Source organism: Anas platyrhynchos, chromosome 6 (genome assembly GCF_047663525.1).
Source record: "Anas platyrhynchos isolate ZD024472 breed Pekin duck chromosome 6, IASCAAS_PekinDuck_T2T, whole genome shotgun sequence".
NCBI classification, from domain to species: Eukaryota; Metazoa; Chordata; class Aves; order Anseriformes; family Anatidae; genus Anas; species Anas platyrhynchos.
The window spans coordinates 32575606-32598580 of NC_092592.1; the positions used below are offsets into that span (position 1 = coordinate 32575606).

Sequence of the window (22975 nt, forward strand, 5' to 3'; positions counted from 1 at the left end):
AGTAATAAACTGGGGTCTCTAGCGTCTGTTGTGCTGATGTGAAACTACAGCCAAAATTCTCTCACTCATTCCTAATCCTTGTTTTTGCTGCCCTCCATTGGGATACCTCTGTTTCCCAGGGTAACACTTTATCTAGACAAATGAAAAAAGACAATTGTATACCATAATAATAAAATCCAACTGGGATCCTTCAATTGGATTATTTGCTCCCATTTAAAGAGAGAAGATAAGGAGGGTTCTTTGAAGATGTCTTTTTCTGGCAACAAAGATTTTATTTATATACTCTATAATACGTATACTATTATATCTAGTATATCTGGAATACTAGATAGCAAGTACACTGAGTAAGAAAGAAGGTTACAAGCTCTACAATGCTTTGACTTTCATAGCTTGACTATCTGTAAATATCTGACATCCCACCACTTTGTCTCTCAATAAAATGCTGAGTTCAGTAAGTGATCAGCTCTCTGAAAACCTATAGAGTTAGAACAACTTCCTGAACAACCTTTTGCACTTCCTTGCTGGATCATTCAGTCTCTTTTCTAACACAACAAAACCCACCCAAATACAGCTTTCTGGTACAAAGCACCTAAGGAAAGGTGACTCCAGAACCAAAATCATTAAAACACAGCTACCTGCATCTGTGCAGCCTTATACATGAACTCAATATTTACTTGTGTTTGAAAGAAACCAATAGCCTGTCCCTGAACAAAGGTAAACATGCTATGAAAAAGTGACATTGGATGTTGCCCACCCTGAGATTCCATCATTTCTGTCAAAGTTTGTCTGAACTTACGATTGTGAGAGCAGTTTCTGCGAACGCATCTGGGGAACTGTTTGTTTGATATTCCCAGCCCTGTCTGCAAAGTGACCTTCTAACATCATACCTCAAAGCAACCTCTGAGCATTTAATTTCCTGCACAAAGAATTCTGCACGTACGGCAATGGCTGTCGAACCTCTGGCTGGCTGTGATCCAAAATGTCAAGAGATCTGTTTTACATCCCTCAGGTAAGTGACCACAATGATTTTCTGTCAGGTTCAAAACATGAGAACCCCTGATTCACGTATAGTCCATATGTGCAGAGCAATCAGGTATCTTGCTGCTACACGTACGCAAGTCTACAATCTGTCTAAAACCACTGCCCAATGTCAGCTTACAATTTGTTCCAGTCACTCAAAGCTTAGTTATTGTTAACTTCAGTTTACTATTAACAGAAGGAAAGTCTTTACCTCACTCTGTAGCATGTGGGCTTTTTTGGCCCATTTCATCTTCATATCTTCTGGGAGCGCTGTAAATTCATGGAGTCTCTTTCTGTAGTCTTGATCACTTGCTAAGGCCTGGGCTTTCCTTGCATGGACAAGATTCACCATGTCCATTGGCAGATGGTACTGAGACCACACTCCTTGGGATCCTTTCTTATATTCCTGTTCACTCTGTAATTTGGCAGCGTGCAAGCAGTGCAGCAACCTGGTATCATCCAGAACACTTCTGGCACCAATGTGCTTTCCTCTCTCCATCACAAAGTTGTATTTATACTGGTACTAAAAATAAAAAAGGGTAAAAGTGAAAATGTGCCAAATTTAAGCTGCTTGCTCTGGCTAAATAACTCAGGATAAAACACGGAAATATCTATGCTGACTGTAAAAACAGCCAGACTATGCAGCGCTATGAAGTAATTTTTGCATCTCTTGTTGCTCTCAAATTTAAATATCACTGTAGTTGCAACATTTAAGTTAAGCACAATTCAGTACACGCTTTGAATATCCTCTAAGCATTTGTCATGTTTAACCTCAGATCATGGACTTTCATTATCTCTCATAGTTATGATCCCATCATTAGGAATGAGAATGTAAGAGAAACAAACAAAAAAAGAAAAAAATCTATACAGAGAAACATATGCACTTTGTAGCCTTCAGATTTGCAAATGCCACCCAGCTATTTTAAAGAGTAAATTCAGTCTTCCCGGATCAATAACTATGTTGAGAAACCTAAGATGGTGGCCTGAACACAAGAATAAGCACCAGCAACCCCTCATTCTCATCTTAGCTGGGACTATAACTCTCCCTATGATCTTGCATTTATCCTCTCTGTGAAATAGTGATGATGATGATAATGATTATTTATACAGCATCAACAGGGTGCTTGGAACTTTAAAGGGAAGGCCTGGGCCCTGAAGAGTTCATAATGTAGTTGAAATGGGATAATAACACTTATCTACCACACAAGAGAGTTGTAGGGATTAAATTACAGTAGCTAATGTTTATAAAGTGCTTCAAAGATGAAGGGCCAAATTCAGATCTGTTGTAAGTGGATGTAATTCTATTATGGATTTGTACCCTTTAGAGCAGATCTGAAGCTGTAACCAAAAGCACTCTGCAAAATATAGTTAAGTATACATTACAGCTAGATATAGTTGCTTCATAAAACAAATGCACATGAAATAGATTCATATTTTATCATATTAGAGATAAAATATGCAAGTAAATACTACACAAACAAAATACTTTCTTTACTTAATTTTAGCTTAATTGTCAGTTTTTTCTTGTTAAATTTCCTGAGATGAACTTGGGCTTTCTGAGAAATGGATACCATCATGTCTGAGTGTTTTCCAAACAACAACCTAAGTAAGAGTATATTTTTAGAGGTAAGAAGATTTTTTCCCCTATTTCAGAGGCTAAGAAAACACGTATACAGGAGAATTCACTAATTTTCACTTCATAACCAGACAGTCAGCTCCTGATTTACAGAGATTCAAAGAATACTTCTGACTTCATTTCAATTCAGGAGCCCCAAGCACTTCCAAAAGTCAGTTCAAAGCAGGGTGGACAGAATTAGTGGGCACTTTATAATATGAGAAGCTAAAAGCCTGGAGAGGAGCAGAATCTCTCTGATTTATCTGTCTGCAAATACTTTAATTCACCAGCTATTTCCCACTGGAAGATGTTTAACTGAGCTTGGTTCTCGATTAGCAGTGATTCTTCCTCTTTTTTTTTTCTTTCCTTTTTTTTTTTTTTTTTAAAGTCACACAAAGAATCTCATTCATAAGTAATATATTCTGTCTCACACTTGTCTCACATGGTTACGGAGTTGCTTTAATTCAGTAAAATCTGCTTGAGACATTGTTTTACATGAAGTTAACAGAAATTAGGCAAGATGGAAGGTTGAATCATTCAACTCACATCACTGGCAATTTCTCTGGAGGCCCTCGCAGTCTGGAAAGGGAGTGCTTCCGTTGTCAGCTTGTAGCCTTGAGCACGTAGATTATGCCAAGATTCCCTGTATTTTGCCTAAAGTAGGAAAGGCACATGTAGATTGCTCTTTCACTTTTAAATGCACAAAGGAACAAACAAAGGAACCCTCTTTCATTTGTTATTCTGAGTTACAGTCTCATTCCTCATAATCAAAGGATTATTTTTTTTAATTATCTTGAGGAAATCCTACAAACTTAGATACAACAAGTCTTATTCTTTATGTAGATTTAATTTACAACTGTATGTATGCTAATGGAGATAAATATAATCAAACCAGGGAATCATAAATAGAACAGATCTAAAAAGTCCTCTGCTTATCCATCTTTCTTGACATTGCACAACTCATCCTCCAACCCGTATAAGAAATATAAAAACTTCTTACATCACTGAGATTGGCTGCATTTATTCTTGCCCGTGTAAACTCAGGCAGACCCAGTGTTGGTGTGTAGTGATGCTGACTGTCCTCTCCTGCTGCTTTATAAAGACGCTAGAAAAGAGATCAAAAAAGACGACTGCAATTATTTTTCCAAATGTTTCAATAATGTAATAGCAGTGCTTAAGTTGTTTATGATTATGACAATTTTAATCAGCCACTGCAAAAAAACGCTGAGAATATAACAATGCTATTGCATGTTTTTTTGTTTTTTGTTTTTTTTTCCTGGGCATAAAAAAAAGCAACTTTAAAATCAATTTTTATGCATATATCATGAAGCCTACCCACTGTGCTGTTAGCCTTGCATTTGTACGTTCCCAGGAGGCCAAAAGTTGATCCGAGAACGTTAAGGGCACCTTAAAAGTGTGTTATTTAAAAGGGCTGGCATTTCTGTAAGACTAGTCATATTTTTTTAGCTTGGATTTTTTTATTACAGACAATTTTGGTAATTTACCTGTGGGTTTTCTCTTGTTTTTTGAAAATTAGAAAAAGGATTCTTTTTCTGGAGGCCTCAAAAGTGGACCATGTTATGCAAATGAGCTCCCTCAAGAACACCCCCCAGAAATGATCTTTTGAGGCTTTGTTTCATGTAAAAACACCTGATAACAGGACATATGGATGTATGGGCACTATTCAAGCTTTTAAAAAAGAGACTGAATTGAAGAATGGGATTAAATGCTTGTCTGGAAATAATAAAAACTGTGTAAAAGCAGAATTCAGTGATGCTTGCTTTCTTTTTGATACATTTTCTTTCAGAACAGGGTTGTCTCTTTCCCATTCCTCCATCCCTCTCTCTCTGCATTTTGAAAAGCATATTTTCTGATTCACGTTAGGAGAGCCTACCTCATTAGCAATCATATTGCTGAATTTTGCATGAAGGAGACCAGGAGAGTCTGTCACCGATGTGTACTTGAAGGAATGTGGCTGCTGACGATATTTACTCTGAGTTCATACACAAAGAAAAATGAACAGAATAACTAAATTGTCTTGTCAGATAAGGTACATTTTCCAACACTAGTACTTAAAACACACTAGAAGTGTGTTTATAACCATACCTTGCAAAGGATATGTTAGCTATTAACCATTAGACTAATTTACCCTTGCTTCTCTGAATCTGATGAACTGAAGTCTCACAGGGGAAAAGTAAGGAATAAGGTGTAAAACAAAAAACAAGCAAACAAAGTGCTGTTATGTTGAATATAGTAATGAGGTTGTTTTACCCCTTGGTGTCATTAACCCTGACTAGTGGAATTACAGTAAAAGTAAATCCAATCCTACAAAAAGGTTCTGCATAAGCCAAATGATCTTTTTTTTGGTGGGAAAGATAAGGTTCCATCCAACCTGTGGTGTTATGTCAGAATTGTGAACAAAAATAACTGTAAGATCACTGCAAGAAGGGATCCACTCACTAGAATGCCACTATGAAAAAAATATACATTTTTTTCTTAATTTCACATCTATATGAATATGGGCAAAAAATCCACGATTTGAAACTAGTAGAGACTCTAAGAAGACAGCAAAACAAAGGAGAGAAAAATCCTGTTAAAGCAGTGTTTAAAAAATAGCACATGAAGGCAGCAAGTGAAAAACAATCTAAGACTGCAAAGCAGAAGTCAAGCTGAGGACAGTGTAATGTACTGGGCACTCTGCAGTCTAATTTTGGAGAAACAGTACAAGGTACTTAAGAGAGATAGTCACAACCTTATTTTTAGTTGAAAAACAGAAAGGAAAAAAAACACAACATTTTAAAACTAAAGTAAATCACATAAACTAACAACCTCCTAGGTCTGAAAAGACTTGTGAAAACGGTTAGCAAAGCCTGCAAAACCTTGAATTCCATCAGGTTCACCCATCTGCAGTTAGAACATGTTTGGAGTGATCAAACACAAGGGGAGGGAGCCTAGCATTATCCAGTGAGTCACTTTGCCAGCCCAGTTTAATGGAAAGACATCTGGCAAACTCTTGTTTGTAGGGGAGAAATCAAAAACCTCTTTTGTTACCTCACTGATGAGTTCAGAAGCTTTCTTCTTTCCTTCAATCTCCAGGGCCCCTGGAGTAATACATCCAACTCCTCGCATAAAGTTCATGTCAGACCGGTATAAATTCTAAGGAAAACCAAGCAGAAGTAATTACAAGTTTGCATTTGAGATGCCCTATATTTATTCATCCAGAAATACACAATAAGGTTATTCAAATAAATCCACTAAAATTAGTACCTACTACAGAAGGTTAAGCTACTTTACCCTAGGCTCTTGTGTTTCTGTGCATACAGCACTGATAGATCTACTGTACAGATGCAAGATTCTAAAGAGTACTAAGTCCCATGAACACTGAATGATATTTGGGCTCCTCACTTCCATTTGAAACCTTGCACATACTTTTGCCAGATATATAAATTTCATTTGCATATAATATATAAATCAAATCTACAGAGTATTTATTTATAAATTTACATAAAATAACAGCAATTTAGAAAAATGCATGAAATATTAAAAAAGAAAAAAAAAAGGTAGTAACTTCTTACAAACTAGGCTAGCAGACAAAATATGGTTACTTTCAAACAATTTTGCATGGTCATAACATAAATAGAGAACACTACAGAAAAATACCACTGAGACAGCCTGCAGATTTTGTTAAAATATTTTCTAGACCACCAAACACAGCAGAGACTCATTGTAAATGTTACTTTTTCAAATGTGACCACTAGATTACAAGTAGATACTTTACAATAAATCTTATTTCATCTGATGATGAGATGAGTGATGATGAGAAGGAGGGTTGTCTTATTTTCTGCTTCAAAAGAATTAGGATGGACTTGTTTTTAAGATACAGTTCTTCCTGAGGACTCCTGAGGCAACCTAATTTCTTGAAAGCCCTTTACTTGGACCTTAGTGCTAACTGACTCTGCCTACCCTTGAATTTGTAAGGCATTATCTAGGTAATTCTACTCAAGATCATGTAGTGAGATAAACTCATCCTTATGAGAATTGCAGAGGTTATATCTTGGGCCACAGTGTACAGCTCTCTTACAAATCAGATCTTTAACAACAGGCATTTTTCTTGTGGAAGTGCACATTACTCCCACCCAGGTGCAAATCAACTCAAAATACATATGGGTGAAGAGTTTTCATGGTTAGTAAGGCCTTAAAAAGAGTAATTCACTAACAGGGCACTCATCCCCACTTGCAAACACTTCTCTGCCCCATCATCAAAGACTACCTTACTTTATCTCTTACCATGGTGTGCTCACACACATTGTACAAATGCCCAACAAGATAAATGTCTCATTCCTGAATGTAATCAAGGGAAAACAGTAATTGTTTATCCTTCAGTTGCCGTGCAAATATATACCATCAGCTGCCATGATTTGGAACAGAACTATCTTGCAGCAGACACAACAGGGAAATATCACTGGGATGTTTTGCAATTACCTCACTCTGTAGTTTATATGCATTCTTGGCACACTGCAATCTCAGATCATCAGTCAAAGAAGTGTACTGGTGTAGCAGCTGTCTGTATTCTTGTTCACTGACCAGAGATTGGGCTTTCCTGGCATGTACCAAGTTTATCATGTCTAGTGGCAGATGGAAGTGAGCCTTTGTATCCTCAAAACCTTGCTTATACTTCACCTATCAAATTAAAAACAGAACACATTTATAATCAGAGCATGGTAATCAGAATTCAAATTTTGATCAGAAGACACTTTATCCATATTTCTTCAATTTTCCAGCATAAATTATTATTTTTAAAAATGTTTTTCTTAATCTGTTTAACTATACCATGAATAATCATTATGTGCAATTATACTATGTGGCAGCCTACTCTGCATCAAAATAGTAGCCATCTATATTATATTTAATTAAGCTGAAATATTATTTATTTTCATTTTTGTTAAAGAATTGGACACATTAAAGCTACAAATTATCAATCTGATAAAAGAATTCTTAATTTACTGCATTTCTAGAATGCACAACAAAAAGTTGAAGCTACTGCCTGGACATAAAACACAAATGGCCACATATGTATTAGAATTAGTAAAAATCCCTTCTCAAAATATTTGTCATTGTATACTGATTTGGCCATCTTAATTTCAAAAGATTTAACATTACTGGGGGGGGAGAGGGGGAGGGGGGGAGGTGTTTCTGATTTTTGTTTTCACTTCTTGTTCCAGGAAAAGAAAGCTGGAGAAATATTTAAAGATTTTTTTTCATATGAAATTTCCTAATCAGATTATGCAAAAATTGAGAAACATCCAGATCTATTGATGGTCATCAAACTGATTTAAAATAACCTCACAAATGACTGATTTATTCAGACAGTTGTTTTACCTATCTCAATCTACACATATCATTACACAAGAAAAGAATCCTAGTGTAAGCCCACTGAAACCGAACAGTATGATAAGAAGCTAGTCCAAAGCTAAATATGCTGTCCATGAGGAACTAGGCACTGTTAAGAAATCAATTCCAAAATGTCCACATCTTCTTTCTTGTACTTACATCACTCTGCAGCGATGATGCATGAACTGAGTGAGCAATGTGAATATCACCATCCAGTCCACAGGAACCAACCATCTGTCCTTTCATTTTCTCAAATGCCTCCTTATACTTATGCTGAAAAAGAAATAGGAAATAAACAAACATATGAATAGGACTGAAGAGAAGTATTAGAACTGTTAAAATCTGAATAAAAGGGTTTTCTTATTACAGAAGGAGAGCTGCTATGGACAATAATTTCTGGCTATATTTAATACGATATCAAATTTGAATAAATCTTCTGTGGATGCTTGGGAGACTTCATCTGCAGAAACATTTAAATATTTTATCCTATTTAGGGAAAGTCATACACACACAAAAATATATATATAAGCCAAAAACAATGAACACTTAAAGTAGTTTGAGTCAGTTACCTGCTATTACACAGGTGATGGAAGACAAGAACCTGGTGCAAGTGATCAGAATAAACCTGAGGAACCTTTCTCCATTAGCTCTCTAGCAAATTCAGAAAAACTAGTCTCCTATGCTTTAAATTAAACTATATATCTCTACAACCTGCAAAGGGCACCCAAGACAAACACTGAAGGGTAGAACTTCCTGACTAAGCTCTCTTCTCCAAAGGTTGGCTAGCTGACAGTGGCTGATATCTCCTGAACAATCCCTGTCACTGTTAGTGACTGTATCCAGGTCAATACATTAAGGAGGTTGGTCAGCTTTGCCTTAGGAAAGCTTCCTTTGATGGTTAACTTGATTATGTCCACACCTCCAAAAGCACAATAACTAACTGGACTGAGGCCGGATGTCTCCCAGCTGCAGAGTTCACTGGACATGCTGTTTCCATCAAGAGTCACTCAGCAGAGCAGAAACACTCTGGAGTGACTGACATCTCCTACTGGACTGTATCAGCAGTAAGTTCACCTACGTCGCTTATGATTTCACCCGAAGCCTTTGCGGCCTGGAAAGGAATGGCATCTAGTTTCATTTGATATCCACCGTCTTTCATCTTTCCCCAGGTCTCCTTATAGCGAATCTAAGAAATATGGAACAGGAGAGAAGCAGAGAGGCTGTTCAGAGGGTTGACACTGCAGCATTGCTGTTATCCTAGCAATGTTATCAAAGTTGTTTCATTCTATTCTAGCACAAACTGCTAACGTAAATGAAAATATCAATACACAACATGAATAATCAGATCACGTGTTCGTTCTTATCTTTCTAATTTAAGAGAAGTTTGTTTAGAAGTTTGGTAAGAAATATGATTTCTGATTTTACTTCAGAAACACCTAGACCATAGATCAAACACTGGTGAAAGGAACAATATTAGTATGATTTCTGGTGTGGGATAAACGGGAAAGCACTATCAACTTTTTCCATTTTCCTTTAAAGTATTAAAGGGAAGATTTATACCTCACTGATATTCATGGAATTTAACTTGGCCAGAAGGAGTTCAGGAAAATCTGTTATTGGTGTATACTGATGCTTTACACTCTCTCCATGTTCCTTGTACAGTCTCTGCAAACAGAAATGAGTTTCAGTAACAAGTATTGACTACCCATTCATCACCTAATTCAGACAAAAAGTATTTTCAAATAGGTTTATGGAATGCAAGGACTATGGAAAAATTACAACAGCATTAAACACAGGCAACTGTACCAGTCAAAAAGTACTCAAACTTAGTGTTTGATGCAACCATCAGCTAGAGTATGTGAGAAGTTATGAGCATATAAATCAATTACTATGAAAATTCATTTATCTGAATATTAATTTGATAAGACTTCCAACATATGTGAATAAGGAAAGGGAGAATAAACAGTATTTATTATGGGTATGCAGCCTTGAGAGGCCCACCAGCACTTCTGAAACTCCACAGGAATCTGGGGAGTTAAAGTTCCCCAAACACATCTTCCCAAATTTGTTCATTTTTGGTAGATGAATACTATGACAATTATCTGTGCTATTACTCCAATTTTATGTCCAGAGCTATTTGCAAGGGGATTGCTCAATAGATAACGGCAAGAAACAAAAAACTCAGAAGGTGACTGATCTCATCTTAAATTGTCTACGTGGGCTACTCGTATCAGTCTTTGGAGGAAGAATATAGGATTGGCTCAGGACTTTGGGATGTCTACAGATAGATAAGAGGTATTCTATGAGGTTAACCGGAACTTCACCTACCATGGCTAAGCAGATCACCTCCTTGAAATTACTTTTCTTTCCTCTCTTAGTTTATTCTTACATTAACACGGTAGTTTTCAGCCCAGTACAGATAGCCACTTTTTTGTGGACTTTGGCCCATGTCTTGACAACCCAGTTTGCCTTTCCCAGGCATGATGGGTTTGAGACCCTCTAGATCAGAATGAACGTCTCACTGTTTCGCCCTGCTGCCACTTTCTTTAGCAACTAGACCCACTTGTAATGCAGCTCCATGAGAGGAAAATTAATGAGAACTCCACGTGTGAAGAAGTAGAGCAGCAGACTGATTTTGACTGTGGCTCAGTGGAACAAAATGACTTTTATTTATCCTGCCTGAGATGTAAGCCTTTTGAATCTTATTAATTAAACCAAAGGCATAGACACTATAAGTATTACAATAGCATGTGTTTTACACAAAGTCTTTCATCTTCTTTTTCACTTTAAAAATATCTATTTTCACAATGAAACATCCTCTCATGTTTGAAACTTGTCTTTTTTGAGTGACTTTTGATTATTATTTACTTCAGTATTATCCCAGTTAAGTCTACAATGGTTTTAAATCGCTCTTCTATTAAAAATAAACATGTTTAAACACTAAACAGCCTCAATCCTTCCCTTTAAGGTTTCCCCTTCTGGATTTCTCTCTCAAGAGGATGACAGCTTGAAATAATTTATTTTTTCTTCCTTGTCATGCTGCCTCACATTTTCTTTCCAAAGAACATGCAGAAATTGAAATTTGAAAGATCTGTTTGAAAAGGAGAAAGAACCCCATATGTGTTCTTCCTCAATGAATCTCAAAAGGCCAACAGCCTCTAAAGGTCAAAGGTCAGTGTTAGTCTTGAATTTTACTTCTGGAAAAAAAAAAAAAAAAAAAAAAAAAAAAAGGACTGAAAGCCCTTTTTACGTGAAATTCCCATTCACTTCAGTGGGATTGCTATGACTTCCCATTCCAAGTTAGAAACATGCTCTTTGTGAGATGCACCACACCAGAACACAGAAGTTTCATGGTTCCCAAAGATAATCTCAGAGAAAGAAAGAGAGAGAAAGCCAGTGCTTCAATCAGGTCGTTCAAAGAGGATACCACTCTTATAATCATAATGTATATACATTATAACTTACATCCACAGCCTGGTTATAACTAATTCTAGCCTGGATCATCTCAGGAGTGTCTTTAATACTGGTAAACTTCAAAGCATATGGATGCTGACGGTACTTCTTCTGTTGAGCAGAAAAAAGATCAAAGCTGTGAATTTTGTGCTGCTCTTTCATGCTATTTGAAAGAGAAAAATCATAGGTTGCTGGAGATTAGAGTGAATTTGTGAACATAATTATTATTCCTCTTTCCTCATCTTTATGTCCTAGGTACTTTCAGATTAATATTTGTTTCAATTTAACAATAACCTTTTCCCAATTAATATTAAAGTATTTCTCTGTAAATATAAAGAAAATATTTCAAAATCAGGTTCTGCCTACTAAAATACTCCAGGACTCAGGATTTTAAAATCTTTTTCAGATGGCTTCAAATACAGTATGACTGATTGCATTTTTTATTTATAGTTCCTTTAAGCAAGAAATGATATACAATTGTGGTATGTTAATAATGGCAGCAGTTAACCTTACTGTTTCAAGGCTTAGCTTTCCTCCTAGCTTACAAATAGCAAATATGTGCAGTCATTAACTTTGTGCCTATTTGTTACGTATGTGATTCAGCTTGTTTGAAAGGATCCATAGAAGCTTATCAGAAAACTTGTTATATATATATATATATACATAATTAAAATGAAGACTGTTTGATGGGAAACTAGAAACGGGACCATATGGAAAAAGTGTCAAAATCTTCCCTTCCTGCATGAGTTGTCCTATACCCATCATAACTCTTATCTCTTGTCCAAATAGCACATACTAAATTTTTCTGATGCCTGTGATGAACTCTCAAGTCAATAAACATATTCATGGCTCTTTTGGAAACTTTATATCTCAGTGTTCAAGTTTAAAGGCACATCATCCTCCTTTAGTTTGAGCTATGATCTGCAGAATCTTCAGACAACATTTTGATTCTCTGGAGACTCCAAATGACTATGTAAGACACATTAAATCTTTTAAGATATCACAAGCTTATAAGCAATGTTTTGGTTTCAGAGAGAAAACCCTCAACAATGAGCAATCTTACTGAGTTTAAATGAGGACAAGAGTAGGGACTCTTTATTCTGTTCAGATGTAAAGACAAATATGAGTTGACCAGAATATCTCTACAAAAAATCTGAGAATAATACTGCTTTTTAGCAGTAATACAAGTAATTCATGGTTTGTATGTAAAAAGGGAGGAGGCTCATAGCCATCGAAAATTTAGTACTCGCAAAAAAGACTGACATAAACAACCTATCAGGTCAAATTTCTACATGGCTAACTTGCCACTACTGTACATCAAAATGGTATACTTATATAGGCTTACAGTTATTATCCCAGCTGGCATTGCCATACTACCTTTTATGAAGCTACCCTGCTTTATACCAGCTGAGGATCTAGTTTGTTGTATCTAAGAAAAAAAAAACATCCTTCTTCATTGCAGATAACTATACAGGAAAAAAAAAGTAGTGTTAGGAATCAGGCAGATATGAAAGAATAACCACAACGCTACACCAGTGGTTATACTTTTATTCTCATTGAGCAAATGGACAGATGATTCCTATATCACCAGTGGTTATCTAAAATAAAATCACGAAAATCAGTCTCCTAGTGCTGCAGATTTAGCCAATAGGACTCCTTCTGAAATAACAGAGACAGAATACGATGAACCTTTTAACCATTTCCACCAGTGCCTCCTTTGAAGGCCTCATGGGACTGGCACAAATGTTTCTAGAGTTTGCCTCTCCTGTAAGTAGCACTGGCTACAGGGAGAAATAAGGATGAAAACTACTCAGACATATATATGTAGCTGCATACAGAGATATTTATGTGAATTTCAATAACTAACGTGAGCATATCCAAGAAAGGAGCAAGAAGGAATGTGTATCTGTTACAAAAGAAGGTTCTTGGTCCAATGACTGCATCTTTTCATCATCTCTCCTGTTTTGCTTCATTAAAAAGGTAGGCTAGTGGGTAGCAATTGAGCACTGTTTGATTGCCATTATTATTCATAATATCATTTGTCACCTACTTTGTTTTTGCAAAGGCTATATGGACTCCTACTGGTGTGTGTTTGGTATCTGGTTTCCCTCTAATTACCAGTTCTATCCCTGGTTTTGAGGGCTTTCATGTGGTATGCCTTTTTCTTTCCCCTTTGAGTGGAAATTATTTTAATTTTATACAGACATTTTGCACACATTATGCAGCAAATTCTGTTGCATGCTGTCATGAAATCTCACCTCACTAATGAGTTCTCCTGCCTTCTTAGCCTGCTCCACATTTAATGACCCAGTGGCTATCCATCCAGCTCCTTTCATCCAGTTCAAATCTGCTCTGTATCGGTTCTGACAAAGAAAAAAAAAATCATCCTATTGTTGGTGTTCATACACTTAAAATGGCATTAAAGGATTCAGAAATCTCAGGAACAACAGCCAAGTCAAATTAGTTCCCGCTTGTGTTTCATTTGCTATTGAGCAGTTGCACGGAAAGCAAAATAAATTACAGAATGAGATAGCAGTATCAGGACTCACCAGCACTTGTGCAATGTACTTTGCAAGGCAATTTGTAGAAGTGGCCTATACCTTACTGTCACTTGTAATTTTTACTCTAATTTCGCAAAAACATTCAGTCTCACTGTAGATAGCATCTGATGTGCACTGTTTAGAAGATTATTAATGATTTGCAATGATATGAAAATGGCAACTAGCATTTCCTAACCCCCAACATTTTGCTGCACTGGAGGGAAAGCATTTTGTTGTTTGTTTGTTTGTTTTCCATGTGTCTTTAAAGAGCAAGGGTACAGATGTGCTTCTGTTTCCTCACAAAATCTCTCCTACCAACAGTCTACTAAATTCCAAAAGCTTATACAAGCTCAACAGCTAGGTTTCTGAAAGCAGCCAGAAGCATTTCAGCGCCTGCACCTCAACAAGACCTGTACACATATCCATCTTAGTTTCCTTTAGAAGTTCTGAGTTAAAACCTCAGGATGGCAGACTGACTTAGATTAACAACATACACTGTCAGACAGTGTATCTGATGGTTACAGCTGAGCACATGGGCTCCACATGGACTTTTATCAGCATTTTATATAAAGTTATTTAACCTTCCTATACATTAGGTAAAATAAATAAATGTACATCATATGTGATTAATAAGGTTTTATTAATGTAGGCTTTGAAGAAGCTATGATCATAAATAGGATCATAACTCCTCTCAAAAACACTGAACACCTTAAATATGTCTCTTGAGCAAAGAAGTGGTTGTTAATTGCTCTTAATATTAGCTATTTAATGGTTGAAAAATTAAGTGCATAAATATGTCATGCCATTAAAAAGCATAAACATACAAAGAAACTCAGCCCTAAGTATCAGACGTTTAGATGTAGAGCTTAGGGGTATGGTTTAGTGGAGGACTTGTTAGTGTTAGGTCAGAGGTTGGACTCGATGATCTTGAGGTCTCTTCCAACCTAGACAATTCTGTGATTCTGTGATCTGAAGTGGTTGCATGAAAGTGTTGAAATACAAGAAGTTCTGGACTTACATCACTTTGCAATCCATAGGCCCACTTGGCCCACGCCACTTTCATGTCAGTAGGCAATGCAGTGTAGTGATGGAGGGCTGTCTTATATCCTTTGTCTGTAGCCAAATTCTGAGCCTTTTTGGCATGGACAAGGTTAACCATATCCATAGAGACGTGGAACTTATTCTTTGTGTCCTCAAATGCCCTCTTGTACTCCAAATCACTCTGTAACTTTGACATTTGAAGGGAATGAGCCATTTTTGAATCTTCCTCTGCAGCTTTTACTCCAATCAGCTTACCCTTCATCTTCTCATAATCTTCCTTATATTTAATCTGTGAAAAAGAAAACAGACCATGAGTAAATGATCTAAGTTGTGAAACTGACACCTTTGCTAGTAGTAAAACAATGGTGTATCACTGTTTTGGTATCCTGGGTCCCCAACACAAGGAGTCCATTTGCAAAAATAGAACTGGAACACATTAGAAATTTGTAATTGTCTACCAAGAATAAACCCTATCTCAATAGTTATATGCTCTTAAAAAGCTCTAAGAAATCTTTTCTTTTTGGTTATCTTAGGAAAACAAAACAAAAACAAACAAACAAAAAAACAATATTCTTTAAACATTGATGTCCAAAGGATCCTTCAGGAATTTTCTGGCCACCCATAGATGTATTAAGTTACTATGTTCCATATGAGAACCCCACTTTGAGTTCTATAATTCACCCTCTAGTCAAAATGAAAATAGGAAAATATAGTCAGCATGTAGGGAATAACTCTGAATTGCTCAGAGCAAGCTTTCTGAATTATTATGGAATACCATTCACCCAGACGACCCCTCCATTGCTCTTTAGCATGAATCAAGGAGGGTAGCTCAGGGCACTGAGATGAATGTGACACATCCCTAACACTCTGGTAGCAGCCTGGACTGTCAGCAGTCCTATGGATAAAGAACCCTGATGGAGTCCATACTCACATCACTTGCCAGATCCCTCTTTGCTTTAGCTGTCAAGAATGACAAAGCATCCAGACGAAGCACAAATCCTTCTTTCTTCTGCTTCTCCCAGCTACTTCTGTACAGTTTCTGAAGAGATGACAATAACACTGTGTTTTTATTACTATCAATCTATTCTATTTGGTTTATAGTCAGAGTGGAAGTTGCAAAGTAATATCAGACTATCATATGCTTCATGATGATTGACCAAATGTGTAAAGATCTGATCTTGATCATACCTCACTGATATTGGCAGCATTTGCTTTGGCGAGGATGAAGAAAGGATCATCTTTTGTAATGGTGTACTGATGAAGAAACTGCTCTTTTCCTGACCTGTAGGCAACCTGTCCACAGAAAGAAGGTGTGGTTAGCAAACAATGGCCCGTGTTTAATTTTGAAGAAATACTGATTGAAACACTCCAAATATTCAAGGATTTGTTAGGGTTAATTTATTTGGTTAGTCTTCAACTTCATGGCTTTTTTTTTTTTTTGGTCAAATCTGAATTTAAAAGCTAACCCACAGAGCCACGTTGACCTAATTATTTATGGTTAAGTTTCAGGGAAGCAGCGGAACAACATGCATATCAGGATACTTCAATTCTTCTTCCTAAAGTTAGTTACTTAACTGGCATAAAGCCGAGATTAATTCACAGCCCATACAAAATGTCTGCAAGAATATATTACATCCAATATTAAACTGCAGTTACTTCTTAGGTGGAATGAGAGTTTAATAGGACATAAAAATAGTGAATTTTAGATACAAAATGATGAACTCTAAGCAGTTCAATCTGCAGAGAAAACGTGTGACCTAAATATAATTGCTGACATAATACTCCAGCATTTAAATGAAAATATAAAGGTCTTTTTATGATCCAAGTAGCAAACATCTCTATTTTATATCCCAGAGCAACTTCAACAGAGAAGTTGGCTACTCTGTCTCAGAACCCCATAAAGCTGTTGGCAGAGCTATTGAAAAGCTATGAAAAGATGTACCAAAAAAAAAAAAAAAAAAAAAAAGATTGTCCTAGTATAAAGTCCTAAATTCAGCATTACTATTTCACCTTCAACACATATTCAGAAAGGTAGCATTATCCAGTACATAGAAGATAAATAATAGCAGTCAGGAGACCAGCACTCTCCTCTGATTCACACTGGTGTTATCTTTGAGACACACAGCCCTTACCCAAGTAAGTACCAGGTTTTTCTTGATGCAAAGGAACAAAAAAAGGAAACAAGGTTGTTGCCAGAGGAAAAAAAAATAATCATGAGGCAATAATGCAATAATGCTTTGTTCATGTAACACCTGTATTTTCAGTTCTGACTGTAGATGGAGCCGACTGTATCTTCAGTTCAAGGAAGAGCACATTAAAATGCAACAGAACGTGGGATGGATGTACCTCAGTCTCTGTGCTGATGTCTACTTAGTTTTGAAGCACTGCCTGAGGATCAACTGGGAATACTTCCTGCCTTTTACTTCCTCATGGATAGCCAATTTCTGTGCAGATGACATTAATAACCCAGGAATATTAAGGCAACCACTCATGAACACATTTCAGCCATACTTGAATCCTGCCTGCACCACCCACAACTTTGTTGACAAAGCTGTCTTGTAGAGGTATCTCCTCTCTTCCTCTGACCACTGACAAAATTTATGAGAAGCCTGGCTTGCAAATTTCTCTTCCTCTTGTTTTTTGGGGGACTATTGTTGTTTTAGTTCAGAGAATTTAATGAGAGAATTCATGAAATCAACAAATAAAACACTTAAAAATAAATCTCAAGAACTTTCATAGATTGAAAGCTTTCATGACAAGGTGTATATAGTGTATATATCTCAGTGTATATACATAGGAATGACCACATTAGGAGAAAACTACTTGCAAAGAAAAGATTTCAGTCAAGGACTTACATCACTTTGCAGTTCCTGGCTTTTCTTGGCATGTTTGATCTGAGAACTGTCCGCCACACTGGTGAACTTCAGCGCATCAACCTTCTGTCTGTATTTTTTCTAGATCAAATTAAAGCAGGTTACACAAAAGTTGCTGTAGCATTTACCTCCCACAAAATTCGGTGTTTTCAAAAAGCATATGACCAAGAGAACCAGAAGTCTGCTGTCAATTCCCAAGGCATTTTTAGCATAAGTATCATCAAAAAAAGCTTCCAAAAAACATATTCTTTTAGCATCTCCTGCTAAGAAGACCACAGTGGCAAGGAGGTTAGTGTGAGAGCATGCCAAATGCACTGCTGCTGACACTACAAGCATAGATAATCTTTGGTGGCAGAGATATTTGCCACATATCTTACAAGATCTTGGCTGCAATCAGACTGAAAAGTGCTCTTCACAAACTGGCTGTCTGAAGTCAGGGCCCATGAGAGCCTGTGAGCTACACAGTCAATATTACTATCTTATTTTCTTACATGAGACTTCTCAAACATAGGCATGCGGTGTTCAAATCACAGAACATATGAGCTATTTTTCAGTTATCAATACATTTGTAATTTATTATTTAAATTAGAATGGGAAATTTTAGTGTCTTGAAATTAATTGTAATTCAAAATCTTCCCCACCATCAGCTGAGAGCCCACCATGAGAGCCCACCACAAGGCTCTGGTCTTGGATATGGCAAGAAACATCCTGCTCCATTCATCCTCTGGTACCAGTACTTAAATGAAATCTACTTGCATAGACAAATTTGCATACAGACTAATATTTCTAGCTTGCTAAATAAGACTTCCCTTACTTCTATCCCATTTAATTTTATTTTACATCTGAAACACACTAAAGAAAGAGGAAAACCTCCGTTAACTTCATCAGCCCTTGGATCAGGCCTGTTTTTGTCCATGCCTCTGCTCAAGTCTTCTGCGTCACTCATTTCAGAGCAAGCTAAGCACTTCTATCTATCTTCGAGACAGTGCATGGAAATTCAGCATGTCATTTCAAGACCACAGAATAAGAGGGGAGACCAGACAAACACTTCTGGCATACTTTAGTCAAATTCCTATACTAACAATTCCACAACGAGGTGGGGCTTCCACCTAGGGGAGGTTTAATTGCATTTTTTCATTATCTGGCATTTCAGGAGAGAAATCCTTCTGTTTGAACTGATGGGTGAACAGATCAGTTTATGCAGTGACTTTTCTAGGGGAACACAAAACAGAAGTTAAAAAAGCATGCAGAACTTCAAAGAGGTGTTCATCACTTTGTTTTAGGAACCTGGAAGGGAGGGAGGCAGATTAAAACCAGCATGTTTTGTCATGTATCATGGAACACAATGTAGTGACATTCTGCAAAGAAATGACAAAATGCCAGGTAAGAGATCTCTAAAAAATATCCACCAGTCTCCAGTTTAAATGACTGCCAGCCATCTCTTGGCCTTACACAGCACTGAAATGAAAAAGCAGATCATTATGGATTAAGTATTTGTGGAAGTGATTATTACTACAGCACACCACAGCAGCAGATGTCAGTCTATCTCTAGCAAGACACTGGATCTGAGAGTTGCTGCTCTTCTTTTGTTTCTAAGATGTATTTTTTTCCCTTTACAGTAGCAGTGAGAAGATGTCAGAGACCCAAGGTATCAGAGTGTGATCTCCAGTAACTAACTGGCTTCCGTTCCTTCCTCCAGCACTAAGTGGGATTTTAACCTTCTTGTCAAACTTCCCCTAATTTATTCGTCCTTCTATCCTCTAGTTTCCCCAGCACTAGTGAAACAACTCAACCATAGCTAAGCAGCTGAGGAAGTGAACTTCCATAAGGTTAATGGCAGTGTAGAACCATGAATTAGTCAAGGGAAAGTGATGAAAAGTAGCAAAAGTTGAAACTGTCAGCAAAATCACAGCCCCTATTTGCTGAAGAGCAAGAAAATTTTCAAACACGGCTGTCAAATATCTAATTTTTCAGCACTGTTCCTTAGAATTCTACACACTACATGTAGCACATCATGTAGGAAATTCTGATTCCCCTCCATGCTGCTCTGCAAAATGGGTACATGAATGAAAAGAGATGAAAGCACAATTATGGAGACTTTTTTTTTTTCACAACCTTGACAGAAATCAATAATCATATAATGGAAAAATTGTTTTTTAACCTTGATTCCAGGATCTCCTAAACTGTAGAATATCTAAATTATCTTCTTTTGAAATAGGAGTTCCTTATCTATTCGACATGATGCAGTGGAATAAGCATACATAAGCCTCTAAACAAACAATAGACAGAAGGCTGAGCATTCTGCTTACCTCACTGACCAAATCTCCTACATTTTTGGCATGTTGTATATTAAGACTTCCTTCTGTGATACACCCAACTCCTTTCATCCACATCAAGTCTGACCTATATTGAAGCTGTTGAGGGAAAAGGACATTTATTAGCATGGGGGACACAGGTACAATGTTTGCATGTGAACATGTGCACACTTGCCAGTTTCAAAAAACATTTTGAAGACATTTTAAAACATCTAGCGCAAATCAAGGAGTGTCCATGTGAAATAAGAATGTCAAATTCTGAAAAAAAGTTTTGTAATACATAAGCAGAGTGCATATCAACTTACATCACTCTGTAGCCCATAGGCCTTCTTGGCCCATTTTGTCTTCATATCTTCTGGAACCACTGTATATTCATGGAGTCTCTTCCTATAATCCAAGTCACTAGCAAGTGCCTGGGCCTTTTTAGCATGCCTCAAGTTTACCATATCCATAGGCAGATGGAAATGGGTCTTACTCTCCTCAAAATCTTTTTTGTAGGCAATCTAGAAACAGAAGGAATGAAAATAAGTTGTCTGTATCACTGCATTGAAAACCCAAGCCTATCTTAAATGCCCAGTCTTGTTTGTTTTCAGATTAGGGGGGAAAAAAAGTTAAAATCAGGTCCTATGAGGAATCCATAAAACAGCTGGCAGAATTAATTTTGCAGTCTCTAGAGACACACTCTCTATTACAGTAGATCTTACTTTACACTATATTTTTATCTGCTTGAAAGTTCTGTGTAGAAGTGGTTATACTGAGGTTTTAATAGGATGATGTTATTTTCCTGCTCTGAAATTAGGACATCATCAATGCAAAACTCCCAAGGGGAACAAAAATATTGTGCAATCATTGTAGATTAACAGACTGAGGAATAAAAACAGTTTCTGTCAAAGGCTTCCATTTCTTATAGTTAAACATCAGTAGCAGTGGTAGGTCAGGTATTGGTTGCTGAAAGATTCATAATTAAGAAAAACACCTTTTGAGTAAGGAAAATAAATAATTTACCTCACTACTCATCTTGGCCACCTGCAGAGAGTGCAAAAGTCTTGAATCTTTGGTTCCAATTGCTTTTCCTTTTGTTTTTTCATATTCTTCTTTATACTTAATCTGTGAAAAAAAAATAGTTTAAGTCAAAGAACATTTTTCACTTACCCCAGAGATCAGCAATATGTTTTTCACTGACAATTTGGGTGGTCAAAATTTAGAAGAGTTTAGTCTGATTTGCATCTTGTCACTTCACATTTCCCAGACTTTCTCAGAAATCCCCAAAAGCACAAGATTGGTATTACTTATGTTGTCTTTAACCTTATTCTTTAAGGCTTACTCCTCTGAGATATATATGGTTACAGGCTAAGTCTTCTGAATAGCTAAATTATCTGGTTCTTCAACCAAATTGTAAAAAAAATAGAAATTAAAAAAAAAAAATCAATCATATAAAAGCAAGAAATCCAAGACTTGATTTTCTTAATGAGGTGGGAGAGCAGCTGAGTGAGAAAAGAACTCTTGTATTCTATCCCATTCTTAAGAGATTTCTGAATCATCTTCATTGCTGAACACTTTCCAACTACAGGCAAAGTTTCTTCTTTTTCTACCTCTCCAGAGGTTAAGAATTGTGAGATAAGTTGTTTAAAAACAGTTAGTTTGGATATATGTATTTTTACTATGCATGAGTTTGTGTTAAAGAAACTGACTAAAGAAACATACAGTCCCTTTGCAGTGGACGATAACAGCAATTTTGAAGATAAAAATAATTCAAAACACTGAATTTTACTATGGGAGGATTGAGCCATTGTCTTTCTGCAAACTTTGCTTCCATTCACACACGTATTTAAAAAAATAATAATAATTTCAGAGAGTGATTTTTCATAGCAGTCTGAGAAAGTTTCCAGCTGTTCATCTGCCTTTAAGAAAGATGAATGCATGACAGACGAATGCAGGGCTTAAACATCCAGATGAAGTGAGCTAAGCTTTATTTCCCTGTGCTACAGCAACTTATGTAAAGAATAATTCCTAGGTAATTAAATGTAACCTACATCACTGGCAAGATCCCTTGAAGCTTTTGCAGCAAGTAAAGGCAGAGAATCAAGTTTCATTTCAAAGCCCTGGCCCTTACTCTTCTCCCAGCCTTCTTTGTACTTAACCTGAGAAAGGAAAGACAGCAACATGTTACTAACACACAAAATCTTCAAATGAGCATGAGAATGACTAAGAGCAAAACACAAGTACAAATACTCTCTGCCCACGAACTAGAACATTATTAAATCACAGTTTGTTATCATTTTCTGTTAATTAATTGGCTAGGATTGAATCAAGAGTTTTATTCTTGCAGTTTAGAGTCATTTTAAATCCCAGAACTTGCAACAGGTTTGCATGCATAGCTCTTTTTTTCTTGGCATGGAGGAGGGAAAGGTTTCCAAAAGTGTCCGTGGTTTTGTCTAAATATGCAAATACTGTAGATTAATAGCAGCTGATCTCTAGGGAAGAACAGCTGGTGCTGTTCACACTACAGGTTTCAGACATCACACTACACGTTTCAGGATTTTTCTTCCCCCATCATACTGCCAAACTAGAGCTAGTGATGTGAAAATCATGTTTAACTTCTGAAAGTTAATGGAACCTAAAGCACTAGTTGTTTAAACTCTTTTTCAAGGTTCCACTTTAAATTCCATTAGATCAGGATCAAGTATGCTTGCATGCATACACCTACATCCATGAACCCCCGATTTC

The 22975-nt window shown here is 36.7% G+C and overlaps 1 protein-coding gene across 3 annotated transcripts in view; it reads right to left on the reverse strand.

Annotated features, from left to right (window-relative positions):
• Positions 1-22975, reverse strand: part of NRAP (nebulin related anchoring protein) — a 49245-nt gene that overhangs the window by 6593 nt on the left and 19677 nt on the right. For 2 of the 3 annotated variants that reach the window (XM_021268813.4, XM_005014451.6), the window contains exons 17-35: positions 22282-22389; positions 21254-21355; positions 20554-20751; positions 20243-20347; positions 17916-18014; positions 16249-16353; positions 15992-16099; positions 15038-15349; positions 13738-13842; positions 11492-11590; positions 9587-9691; positions 9105-9212; positions 8186-8299; positions 7118-7315; positions 5687-5791; positions 4530-4628; positions 3636-3740; positions 3182-3289; positions 1232-1543 (exon numbers count right to left, since the gene is read on the reverse strand). In XM_021268813.4, the coding sequence (XP_021124488.1) occupies positions 1232-1543; positions 3182-3289; positions 3636-3740; positions 4530-4628; positions 5687-5791; positions 7118-7315; positions 8186-8299; positions 9105-9212; positions 9587-9691; positions 11492-11590; positions 13738-13842; positions 15038-15349; positions 15992-16099; positions 16249-16353; positions 17916-18014; positions 20243-20347; positions 20554-20751; positions 21254-21355; positions 22282-22389 (2595 nt within the window). The remainder of the gene's footprint in view (positions 1-1231; positions 1544-3181; positions 3290-3635; positions 3741-4529; positions 4629-5686; positions 5792-7117; positions 7316-8185; positions 8300-9104; positions 9213-9586; positions 9692-11491; positions 11591-13737; positions 13843-15037; positions 15350-15991; positions 16100-16248; positions 16354-17915; positions 18015-20242; positions 20348-20553; positions 20752-21253; positions 21356-22281; positions 22390-22975) is intronic. The other variant, XM_013094689.5, reaches the window with a different exon arrangement.